Raw genomic sequence first — 13,908 nt, forward strand, 5'->3', positions numbered from 1 at the left:
AGTAACGGCATTTGAATCAAAGGTCCAAATGATTATTTGCAAAATTAACGATATTTGAATCAAAGATCCCAAGTAACATTCAACACTAACTGTATTTGAATCAAAGATCCCAAAGGAATCATAAAAATGAGCAAATTTGAGATGAATCACGGGGCATCACTATACAGCTTTTGCACAACACTCGGTTAGATTGAGTCTGTAAATAAGTGTAAGATCTCTCATTTGGCAATCTGAACATCAATGCTGTCAGACCAGATATATTTATTATGAAAATGCCTATAACTTCTCGTAGACAACTTTATGCTCTATAAGCATCACAGGTGAAGTACATTTTTTTTTTCAAAACAAGGCATTTCGATATATCTATCATGAATTAAGACTGACAATTTGATTACAGAAATGCACACATATAAACATATATTTATATATTTACATCTATATTTACATCTAAGTAGCATAATTATACAATTTAAATTTAAAAGTCAGCACACAAAGAAACTAAATACATCTAAGTATACAAACAAGATAAATACATGAAAACTCGTAGTTTATTTGGTACTATAATAATGAATGTATGTCAGTAAGTACAATTATGCTAGAACAAATTAAATTTCGCTTAAAGCCATTAGAATTTGATTTCATGACAATTGTTATTGCCTGTAACCTTTAATGACATGGTTTTATACTTGATTCCACATAACAAACACGTATGACTTATAAAGTGTAGAAGAATGTTTCATTTAAGTTTCCATGTCATATAGATGTTGCTTATTCACTATATTTATAAAGTTTCTCAATAACTCATTGTGCCTATATTACAATATCAGTTTTACATAACATCGGACAGTTTTTTAAGGCAAACTTGCTTTTGCAAACGATACATCACTTTGTTTTAGATAATGACGAGAAAATAAAAGTTCATGTTATTTACAATGCGGATATCATTCTATCCAACGGCATTTTAGGACTATATGATTTTCTTTTCAAGCGCCCTTATATCAGCTCTATGGGCCGCAAGGAGTGCTTTTTTTCTTTCATCACATTCTTTCACAGAGCTTTGATCCACAGGCGCACCCATGAAAGCATATAGCTCAGGGAGTTGTTTCACGCTCTCGTCAACGTAGTAACTACACATAATCCCAAATGAATTCCACACCTATGGCAAAAGATAAAAGACAAAGAACAATATTTCTTTTAGAAAACAGCGTTTTAATAGTTTTAATAGATCTTGCACTGTTATTGTCTTTCGATGAAACAACTATACAATATAAACTTATGTGTAATGTGTAGAAATTCCAAATTGTCGTCGTTATATTATTAATATTATTTAACGATACAATCACATATTTTAAAAATGTAATGTTTTTAGGTCTAACCTGATACATAAAGTTTTTATATCGGGCTTTTAATTAAGAAATTATTTTTTAAACAAATATTTTGTTACAATTCTCACGTTTGATTGACTTGGCAAGAATGTATGGATATACCTTTATGTCGAAATATTGTTTAATGGAGGTATTTTTGAATGCTGGTCCTTCTTTAAGAATTTCAAATATAAATTAGATGAGTGGATGAAAATAATGTAATTACTTTTTTCACTTGTAGTACTGAGTCGTCAATATCTTCGGCTAGATCAGGGTCATTTACAAACTCTATGAAAAGTTTGACTCCGTCATGTGCGTTTTTCAGTGTTGTTAATTTTGCTGAAAAATCCTCCCAGAACAGTAAAATCTTTCCAAATAGCTGTGCAACGTTCCCTATTTCTGTTCCAGCCATTTTAAGACTTTCCTCATTCATAAGATCCGCTGTTAAAAAGAATGAGCTATTAACACGTTTACTTTCTTTTTCAAAGTGTGTGGGTTTTTTTGCTAATGTTATGGCGTAAATTGATAGAAATAACAAAATTTTAGATTTAATTGAAAAAATGAAATTTTATAGATATTGAAATTAATAATAATTCATTATGCTTAAAGGCACATATGCCTTATAAACCTTTTATTTTTTCTTAAGAAAAGGCAACGTTCAAGTGATGATAAATGTAGCCCTGAATGAGAAAAAAATGATTATAACAGTAACAAAATTAAAATAGAGTATTATTTTGACTTCCTTTAAAATACTGAATAACTATAAGTGTACTAAGTACCAAAAAGGATCAAAAGCGACAATGTAGTTGGCCAATGAGGTTCTTAGAGTTATGTGTTAAAAGCTATTACTGAACAAGAAAAATAAAAGTGTTTATGAAATGAAATTAAAAAAAAACATTTTTGGGTATAATGGCCTCTAAAATGTATTTTAAATACATTTATCAATTGCTAATTTTCCCATTGATTTAGGGCACATTTTACAAGTCACTCAATGGCCAATCACCTAATATTTATTTTGTGTCTGTTGCTATATGGGAATAAGTTTAGTTATTTTCATTTAGTATTTTGCATGGATGTCAAAATACAACACTATGTTTACAGTCTGTTACTGTTATGATAAATATTTTCACAATCAGCGCCCCTTTCTTCAGGAAATAAGCATCAAATATGCTTTTAAACCATTATTGAAACATTTTAAAAAGTAATGTTTGTTATTACTATGTAAGGGAAATTTTGAGGCATAGGCTGCCTTAAAGATTATAGTTCTGCATGAACTCGCAAGCATCTAAAAGAATGATATTTAATTACTGGCTTCCTTGTTGTTGTTGTTTTTTTTTAAATCAAACAAGCGTTCCTACTACTTGCATCAGCCGATCGAAGGGATGATTTATTTTCTTTGAACATAACAGTACTGTGAATTAAAATCGTTTTAATTTTTTTTTTCTGATCATCATCTGAACGTAAAAATAATAAAACATTAACCGTTTTCAAGGGCTAATCTTTCCATAGCTGCAAGACCTTCTATAGCTTCTTCTTTCATTCTTGCCATCCGCCTCTCATTTTCTTCAATTCTCTGTTGTTCCACATCTATATCACGTTTGGTTTCTGCACTAGCGTTTAGGGCTTGTTGGCTCTGAATATAAAGTTTTATTTCACACCTTATAAAAAAATAGCAATAAAATTTCAAAGTTTTAACCACGCGATGATCCTCTAGGAATCATTATATGAACCAGTCTTATCATTTTAGCCTCGCTTTCATTATATACCAGCGTTGTAACCATTTTTAGCAGATGTGTTGCAGCTAGATATAGCAGATGTGTTGTAACTTCATACAGCAACTGTGTTGTAACTTTATACAACAGCTGTGTTGCAATTTTATGTAGCAGCTGCATTATAACTTTATAGAGCAGTTGAAACTTCATACAGCAGTTCTGTTATAACTTTATACCACAGCTGTGTTACAGCTGTGTTGTGAGGAACTCACACCTTATCATTTTACAAATTTAATCTTAAATTGCTTTGTAAAACTTGTAGTCCAGGTATTAACGCAAAATTAAAGTAAATACAAGCTCGTCAACACAACGAATTGCTTAAATATTATTTCAAACATATGAGTACAACAATTCTTTGCTAATCACTTACCGCTTTTGTCAGTGCAATGAAATTCATAACGTATTACGAACAACGATCAGACATATTATAATGACTTTACTTTGCAGAAACATTATATAGTGTTTCAAAAATTCAGTCTGTCAGACATTAAGCATGAAAGAAAGACTCTATGCATTTCATTTGTCAATACTAAAATGATATTATGAACATATTTGTTTTCTGTATCACAAAACTGTTTGTTTAAGTAGTAAATGACATGTACAAGTATTGGTGAACATTTATTACCGCCTGGTCCTTTCTTGTAGTAGTAGCAGTCCTTACACCATCAAAAATCATTTTCCCGGTTTCAGCGCCTCCAAAATAACCACCAACTGTTGCCATTCCAGCTGTAAAAAATTCCTTGAAAGAGTCCATAAGTCCATAAGTTTGAACTGAAAATGATGCAAACAAATTTAAAGTAAAAGACATTTGAAATTTTAAAAACGATATAATAAAAAACAATATAAATAATTACAACCATAAAACCTTAAAAGTATGCATAATATGTATCGAAAGCTATATAAAGAAGAAAATTCCATTTAGTTTGTCTTGAATTTATATTTCTGCAAAACTTTATGTATATATTATTTCTTTTTCAACTCGAACATGTATTTTTAGAAACTAATTTGTTGCAAATATCGCATTCCAATGTTAGAAAATATGTGAAGAAAAGATATGACAATGTCCTTTACCTGAGTCTCCTATAAATTTCAACCGTTTTGATTTAAGTTTCTGAAGTTCTTTTTCTTTTTCTTTATTCTTTGCCTCAAGATTAGTCACGTCCTTTTTCTCCGATTCTAATTTGAGTCTTTTCTGCTGCATTTCAGATGAAATTGTACTTTTTCTGGTTTTAATATCTTTGTTTTTCTGGTCAATATTCGATATCTCATTATTCACGGCGGTCTTTATGTTATAGTATCTTTAAAACAAAAAAATTTTGTTGTTCAGTCATCTTCAGTCAATCAATCTTTTGAAAAATTAAGTCAATTAAGCTCATTTTCACAATAAAAAAAGAGCACAATGTAATTTTAATAATAAGATATGGAACTCTTAGTCGGAGGTGTACTGTTGAGATAAAGTATAAAGCATATAGTTATAATATTTTTGTTTAATTGGGTTTTACGTCACACCAACACATTATAGGTCATAGTTATAATAATAATAACAATCATTGTATACATTTTTATATCAAAACTTTCTTATAAATCTGAATGCCTTATTCAGAAGAGTACTTGTGACAAATGAAATATATAAAGTCTGCATATGTAGTTCAACACTCCTTTATTTGCTTGTGATGTGGTTATATATTTTGCCTATATATTGTTGCAATTAAATTTCTAATAAATAATATAAACATACTCTTGTATTGTATCCTTGGTTTTCTTGACCATGTCATCCACGTAAGTCAACACTTTGTCCAAACCTTTCATGACTAGCATTTCTTTCTATGTTACAATTTAGCACAAAAAATTAAAACAACAACAACAAAACAGCCTAGGCAATGATAACGTGAAATTTCACTGAACAGTTTTATTCGTGGCATCATTGAAAAATGTTGCAAAATCTATTTTTCTGAAAGTTCTGATGTACATTTTCCTTTAAACATTTTAAATGATTTTTCAGGATAAAATTTAACGTCTAAAGAAGGAAAAAGTCAATTTAATGTGCCGTGTCCTATACATATCTACATACTTAAAAGAAATGATAAAAGGTTAACCTTTTTCTTTATTCCAAGTTCTATAATTGGAAGCATTGTTTTAACCACGTGTATCGCTGTTCCTTCATATTCTCTCACAAGACCATGGGTCTTTAAATGCTGGTTTTGACAATCATTAGCTGTATTGCGTACCTGCAGTAAAGAGGAATGCGCTTGCCAATTTAGGTTGATCTTATTTATTGTTCACATTGGTAAAGACTTCACAGAAAATATAATTTGACTATTATAGAAAAAAATCTTGAAAACAATATCTAACTGACTGACTGACTGACTGACTGACTGACCGACCGACCGACCGACCCAATCACCCACCCAATCACTCACTCACTCTTTCACTCACGCACACACTCACCAACTCACACGAGCGAACACCCACAAACGCACGCACGCATTCACGAACTTCTTTACTCGAACACCCATATATACACTCACAATATTGCACGCACGTATTTTTTACGTATGAAGACAATGTTAATTTGAGATAAGTAGTCTGCCGAGTGTTTTGGTGTTCTTTCTCTTTTGTATCATAGTCAAACATAAAAGCACGTTCCCTGTTGTCACAATATGAAACCCCGGCAAAAATGAACCAATGAACGAACATCTGAATATGACATTTCTGTCGCTTTCCCTTTTCTCTGCCGTCACAATATGTAAACCTTAATGTTATCGCCTTTAGAAAATCGTATCAGAAGTGTAAGATTTAAACATACCTGTCTTGCTATTTCTGGATCATCACGAAGTGCAAGGTATGCAAGCTCTAGAAAACGGGCAGCTTCCTTTTGAGACAAAAGCAGCTCGAACAACAAATTTGACTCAAAAATCTCAGTTGTACTTTTCACACACTGTGTGTTCTGTAAATGAATGACGTTCTCGCATTAATTTTAAAAACATTTCTAATATATTTCTGTTAATATAAGTAATAGAAAGAGCACCGAAACACGAGGCTATCTGATTTGTACGAGGGGGCGTAGCCCCCGAGTATTAATCAGATTGCCGAGTGTGTTTGGTGTTCTTTCTCTTTTGTATCATAGTCAAACATAAAAGCACGTTCCCTGTTGTCACAATATGAAACCCCGGCAAAAATGAACCAATGAACGAACATCTGAATATGACATTTCTGTCGCTTTCCCTTTCTCTGCCGTCACAATATGTAAACCCCAGCAAAAATGAGCCAATCAATGGGCATGTTCTGGAGTGCGGGTAACTAATACCCGCACTCCAGTTAACGCACTGTGCATGTACATGTATACGATTTAACCCTGACACATTTTCAACAGAAAGGTCTCCAAACTATGATACAAGAATCAAATATCAGCAACGGAGATTCAAACATGCAACTTCTTAGATCGCTGTGCTTTCCCCCACTAGGTATTGTGTTTAAGGTAAATATATGCATAGTCAGCAGCATTGAAAGTAATGCATTGTAATAATCATGGAAACGAAGGAAAAACTTATTGAATGATTAATCGGTCCAAGGTCAAGATTTTAGTTTCGCTTTCGCTTTCTATTTTAGGATAATTTAAATATGTCATAGCGTTTTCTGAAATCATTATTCAAATAGATATCAAGACTGAGTGCACTTGTAATCTTTGTGCGGTGTAAAGTACATGTATAAGTAGAATTATGTAAGTGCGTAATAACTGACAGTTTAACACAAATAAAACACTTGACTTTAGCTTATCTGTTTAAAAATTTGTCAACATTAACGAAATTATTCATTTAAACTTTGAAATGTGTGCTCAATGGCAAATAATAAATTCGGAGATGAACAATTGTGTTATCGAATCTAGCTCAAGTTTCCTTATTGAATGATCTTAGTGTAAAAAAAAATCTTACAATGTACGACACTACTGAAATTAGCTATTTGAAAGATGAGAAAAAGAAGAAAAGAGGAAAATGTAAACATATTCTTTATTCATCTATTTTGCTTAAAATTATTAAAATAGAAAAAAATGTAAATAAATAAATAAAAAATAAGTAAAAAAAAAGAATAAATAAATAAAAAATAAATAAAATAAAATAAATAAATAAAGATCAGACTTATTTTAAGTAGCCGTTAAAAAGAAGAATTTCATTTTTTGTAAAGACCTATTACAAGATCATACTTTGAAGTGTGTTCAAACTCTACGAAGTGGTTAAGCAGATATTATTTAAAGAAATTGTGGAAAACGCCAACGGGCAGCCGACGGAAGCTGGTCACATTGACATCAAAAATGTACATATTGAGCAATGTATATTCATTTAAGCTAAAACAAACTTAACATACAAAAGTTCACTTGCTTATTTGATAAACAGAACTATATTAAAACCCGAGAAAGATAATTAGACACAAAACTAAATGATCTATATAATTATTATAATGATAAACGGTTTAATTGTAAAACATATATATCATATATATAAATATATATGCCCTAAAATTTGAGCATGTTGCTTCGTAAAATCAAGATTAATTTAAAAAAAATCAAGGGGTAGGAAGAGTAATTGAGCCGCATCACGACAAAACCAACGTAATGCCTTTGCGACCAACATGGATCCAGATCAGCCTGCGCATCCGCGCAGTCGCATCAGGATCCATGCTGTTCGCTATCAGTTTCTCAGTTCAGTTTCAGTTTTTATTAAACCAAGGCATATAATATGCAACTGGTTATAACAACAAACAAACAGAAAAATAACAGTCAAAAATCACTAATATCACAATATAAGAATACAATTATGACTAGCTAAATAAACAAAAAAGGAGATCATATTGTTCATTTCAAGTACAGTACTGAATTCAATTATTTTGTGACAAATGGGAACGGAGAATGAGAAGTATTAATTATCTTAATTTTAACATAATGTTTTTACAAAATAAAGATAATTTTAGTGAAATCTTTTTATCACAACTATTCATTAATGTGTCAAGTTTAAAAATATCTACTTGTTATAGGGTTTGTAAGCGAACAGTATGGATCCTGAGCAGACTGCGCGGATGCGCAGGCTGGTCCGGATCCATGCTGGTCGCAACGCATTACGCATTACGTTGGTTTTGTCGTGGCGTGGTCATTTATACAAACACAGTAAGCAGCATTGAAAGATAATGCATTGTAATAATCATGGCTTGTTGAATGATAAATCAGTCTAAGGTCAATATCTTAGTTTCGCTTTCGCTTCTATTTTAGGATAATCTAAATTTGTCATAGCGTTTTCTGAAATCATATCAAGACTTAATGCACTTGTAAACTTTGTGCGGTGTAAAATGCATGTATAAGTAGGATTATGTAGATGCGTAATAACTGACAGTTTAACAAAACAAAAAACAAAAAAAACAAACAAACAAACAAAAACTTGACTTAGCTTTATCTGTTTAACAATGTGTCAAAATTAATAAAATTGTTCATTTAAAACTTTTAAATATGTGCTCAATGGCAAATAATGAATTCGGAGAAAAACAACTGTGTGATCAGCATTATTATGAATACAATTTGAAATCCTACATTGTACGATTATACTGAAATTAGCTTTTTGAAGAATGAGAAAAAGAAAGAAAGAGTAAAAAGTAAACAATTTATTTATCTTTTTTGTTCAAAATTATTAAAATAGAAAACACAACCTATATTGTTATCGCCTTTTCGTCCTGTCGCAAGCGAAACGCGCAAAACGGCGCGTTGTCGCACTGTCGTCTTGTCGCTAGCGAAGCACGTGTAACGGCGCTTTGTCGTGCGGCTCGTTGTTGCGATATCGCGCGGTCGCTTGTTTGTTTGTTTCATTTTACGCCTTTTCCCAACAGTATTTCAGTCATATAGGCGGGTAGTTTCCTAACCATCGTTCCTGGAGAGTTACACCAGTACTAGACTACCTTCCTCCGTGCTAAACTACCAAAGCATCTCCCGGGGATCGAACCCACGCCAGAGAGGTAACTGGATTAGAAGTCATCGACTCTAACCCCTCGACCACGGAGTCGGTCCCAGGTCGCTTGACGAAAGTCCGACAACGCGCCGTTTGACGCTTTGTCTTGCTCTCACTAGCGACAACACAACGCACAAAAGTGTTACAAATCAGCCACTACATAAAAGGCAACCTCAAGATTATCTTTGTAGGTCAAATTCTGCTACGTGGTTTAGGAGATATTGTTTAAAGAAATTATGAATAACAAGACCGGGTGACCGACGGACGCTGGTCACATTGCCATCAAAAATGTCCACATTGAGCACTGTATACATGTACTCATTTGAGCTTAAAACAAACTTAACAAACATAACTTCATTTATTTATTTGATAAAAGAAACTAAACTGAAACCCAAAAAAGACAGTAAAACACAAAACTAATTGATCTATATAATCTATTTTAATGATTTAAACATTTACAGTGAGTTTTAATTGTAAAATATATATGATATATAAATAAATATGAGCTAAAATTCGAACATGTGGCATCGTTAAATCAATTTATTTCAAATAAAATCAAGGGGTAGGAAGAGGTATTAAAATCCCAACTTTCCGCCCCTTTGAATAATCGCAAAGGTTTATCATGTTTTCAGTTTTATTTATAGAAATGTAAATATGTCTGACTTGCAATTTTCTGAAAATACATTTTGTTAATGTTGAATGATCGAAACCAAAAGAATTTTCAATGACGTTCTGTGTATCGAAAATAAAACCAAGTAAAGAAATGAGTTTGTTATCTTAAAGATAGTGGGTCACGTAAACATCCAAAGATACTAGGAACCGCTGCTTAGCCGGGTATTCAAATTTCATTTCCGTGGAATAAAAAGGCTAATGTTTCTCCATTTAGGGAATATTTAGGATACTTTAACACCGCAGAAACCTGGGCTTCCTACATGTAAGAAGATGGTTTTTGAACCGCGCCATGACAAAACCAACATAATGGGTTTGCGACCAGCATGGATTCAGACCAGCCTGCGCTTCCGCGCAGTCTGATCAGGATCCATGCTGTTCGCAAACCCATTATGTTGGTTTTGTCATGACGCGGCTCAGTTCAAGTTAAAAAATTATATTGGTAACCCGACAAGAAACATGACGGTTGGCGTGCCATGTAGTCCCCTCCCATCCCCTAAAATTAGATCTTTTTTTGGCTTGCAGCATATGGAAAACTTGTTCCGGTAAGGTGGTTTCCTGCTTACATCTGTTGGTGCATGATTGAACGGGAAACCAGCCGCAATCGTGCCAATCGCAACCTTTCGGCCTTTTCCGTCACTCTTCGGATTAATGATAATAGCCGATGTAGTTCCGGTTGCAAGTGTGACAATTCGGGCGATTCCGTCATACTGCGGAATCAGACGAATTAATATAACGGAAATGTAAGCTATTTTAGTTACTTCGGTAATCCCAGTTTGTTTATATAAATAGGATTTCTATTTTTACTTGATTACCGTAATAAATTATAAACGAAATTGTTCCGTTTCAATTGTTTTTCAAGACGCAAAAGTAAGTTTCTTTTATAATTGTTTATTGTCTGTATTAGTTTTATACAATAGAGAATGGTAGTAGTATTCCGTCTTCAAAGGGTGGTCCTGCTTACCAAATCACACATGATCGAGTTATATTTAGATCTACTGAACTGGTGAGGTAATCTAAAAATAGCCCATGCATATCATTAACCTTGCCACATAGCGCATCGTCTATTTGTGATCGTGTAACATAGTTGATAAATACATGCTTATTAATTGGTACCACGTAACGAAGTATTTTAGTGCATTTACTTGTCTATAAAGCAAAGGAATGATTTCGCTGCTAAAAAGGGGAAATGAAATGTGCACACTTGTTTTCCTTCAGTATCACGTTAGTATTTTTACGATTGATAATTTTCTTTATTAGTTTTATACAATAGAGATAAGAGAACTAAATAAACCCTTTATGATATACAAATACCGTAATTAAAAAAAAAAATGTGATAATAAATTGAACCCCCCCCCCCCCAAAAAAAAAAAAAAAATTTTAAAGGGTTGGGATGAAGGAACAACTGTGCAAGCCTTTCCTTTTAAAAGGAAACTTTATTATCGTGTGGTATTAAATTCTCCATTATGGGGGGGGGGGGGTAGGGCAGCCAGTGTACATATAAGTATATGCTAGTGTTTATTAACAATTAAGATGTCAAATGAAGCGACCGACAATTGTATATGTCGCGTCCGGGAAGTGCGACTTAAAGCTACAATAATGTTATTACGAATAAAAAGTATAAATATTATGATGTTACATATATGGCATAAATGGTACAGTGATACCTTTACAAATACCTTAAAGGCACATTATGCCTTAGAAACGAATCCATTTTAATTCTTTTGAAAGGACAATGAAGTTCATTACGTTTATATGATGGTTTTGGAGCATGTGCTATGCTTGTTACCTGAAGAAAGTAGCGCTTAATTTGAAATAATTTGACATAGAAGCAGCAAAATGTAAATATTTTTTTATTTTGACTTCCATACTAAATCACTATAACTGTACTAATTGCCAAAACGCAACAGAAGAAAGAGATATTTCAGGTACTTTGTCAATGACTACTGCTTTAAACACTACAAAAGTACAATAAAATTAAAACAAAAACTTTTGAGAAATAAATATAAAAGCATCTCTGGGGCATAATGGGTCTTTAAAATAGGAAAAAGTAAATGCTGTGTTATACAATAAAACAAAATGCTTATAACTTCACTTATATAAATAATATGGTGCAAAGCAGGGTCTTTCAAATTTGAAAGACCATGTGCAATGTCAAAGTAAACTAAGTTTCTGAAGTTTGCATAATTTGTATAATTAAAAAGTTGCCGACATATGAAGGTACAACTTTTTAAATAATTCAAAATGAATGCATAATGTATTAAAGAATGAAAACAAAGACCATCAAGGCATTTAGCAGCAGGGCGACAACAAAAAATTAGGCGAGTGCACGAAAAACCGCTTGCCCATGATGCACTTTGCTATGCTGATACGCTTACACGATGATGAAAATACAATGGCATGATAATGAAGTCTCAGTGATGCGTTAGCGCGACGAAACGCTTTGTGATATCTCATTTTATCATCATACTAAAGCACTTTCACCATGGTGCCCCGGTACAATCATGATTTCACCATCGTACCATGGCAATTTCACCATCATAACAGTGCGTTTTCACCATCGTAACATCACGTTTCCACCATCGTTTAATTGCGTTTTCTCCATCGTTTCATAGTTTTTTCAGCATCGAAACATCGCGTCTATAATCGCCATAATAAGTTCCTCCCTTTCTCCCGACTCGGCTAAGGGCTTGGTCACAATAATTTTATAAAACGCATACGGAATGAGAAGCATTAAAGAAAGTAAACTGCTATCTGTTGATTCCATAGAAATATTAAAAAAATTAAGACTGCATGGACAGAAAAATGGATAGAGGGCAATTCTGTATTCTCTTCGGTGATTCGGCACGGGGCTCATAAATGATAAAACAAAACAGTTGTATCTTTAGGTATATACATGAATATAACAATGTTGTTGTTTATGTTGCTATTTTTAGAAGAAAAAAAAACTTCATTTATTTGTGTTAAGATTTATTCTCTAAGATTCAAAATCATTTTGAGAAGATATCAGCGTTAGTATGCATTTTTGTATCTAGAACAAGGCTATAAAATAACACTTATTATGTGTCAATAACTTTTGGTTTCACACAATATCCTAACAAGTCATCAGAAATCAATTTATCACAAACACTTACAATTAATAAATGATATATGATAAAATCTATGCACCTTTGCTAGATACACAATGTATCTGTACATCGTATGATTCAGTCGCCATTACAAAATAATATAGTAAATATAAATACCTGCTGAACCAAGTCTTGTGAAGCCGACATGTTCCCCCAACTTTACCTGTACTGTGAACTCGTTATTGCTCAATACCGTTTATGTAGCAAAAAAAAAGCGAGGAAATCCCCTCCTTCTTCCAATGTAAAGTTTTAGTTTCACCTATGTTTCGTTGTTGTTTCTACTTTCTTTATCGTTTCCACTGATAACGATATTGCAGTTTCGGTAGCATAAAGGACCGTTTTTCTAATGTAAATCAATTAGAGAAATTGAAAAATTGGATAAATATGGCACTGGTATGATACTTGAATGTTTTGACTAGTTTATTTATTATTGTATTTTATGTATCTTAACGCTTGTAAAACAATGTATTCTGGTTTATATAGATGTTTATAAAACATTTCACTGCAGACACTTATTTAAAAAGATTGTTGCACAATGGGCACAATAATATTTTCAAATATTGATTAAAACAATAGAAATGTATCATTTGGATTTTATAATACTATGGTTATTTTTTAAAAAAAATGTTCAAGTTCTAAAAGATTTAGAATGACAATTTTCCTGATGTATAATAATGTTTTGTTCCACATCACTTAATTATCTGCTATATAAACATATGTAATACCGAATCATGATAAAAATATGTAATACCGAATCATGATAAACATATGTAATACCGAATCATGATAAACATATGTAATACCGAATCAAGATATACCGAATCATGATAAACATATGTCATACCGAATCATGATAAACATATGTAATACTGAACATATATCTCACACTTTGCAACAACTTGTATAATTATTTCGTGATGTGTTGTTATATCTAATACTAAATACCATCAATGTAAATATTACGGGCCTCCGTGGCCGAGTGGTAAAG

The 13,908-nt window shown here is 32.4% G+C and overlaps 1 protein-coding gene across 1 annotated transcript; it reads right to left on the reverse strand.

Annotated features, from left to right (window-relative positions):
• Window positions 1-410: 410 nt before the first annotated feature.
• Window positions 411-13,199, reverse strand: LOC132737408 (uncharacterized). Its single transcript, XM_060724692.1, has 9 exons — window positions 13,038-13,199; window positions 5,943-6,083; window positions 5,233-5,364; window positions 4,875-4,960; window positions 4,208-4,434; window positions 3,762-3,907; window positions 2,847-2,997; window positions 1,591-1,805; window positions 411-1,156 (listed from the first exon to the last, which is right to left on the reverse strand). Exons 1-9 carry the CDS (start codon window positions 13,065-13,067, stop codon window positions 968-970), a joined length of 1,317 nt encoding a protein of 438 aa, XP_060580675.1. The 5' UTR covers window positions 13,068-13,199; the 3' UTR covers window positions 411-967.
• Between the last annotated feature and the right edge of the window lie 709 nt (window positions 13,200-13,908).

Source organism: Ruditapes philippinarum, unplaced genomic scaffold (assembly GCF_026571515.1).
Source record: "Ruditapes philippinarum isolate M1 unplaced genomic scaffold, ASM2657151v2 ctg18355_1_1_1_1, whole genome shotgun sequence".
Lineage (NCBI taxonomy): Eukaryota > Metazoa > Mollusca > Bivalvia > Venerida > Veneridae > Ruditapes > Ruditapes philippinarum.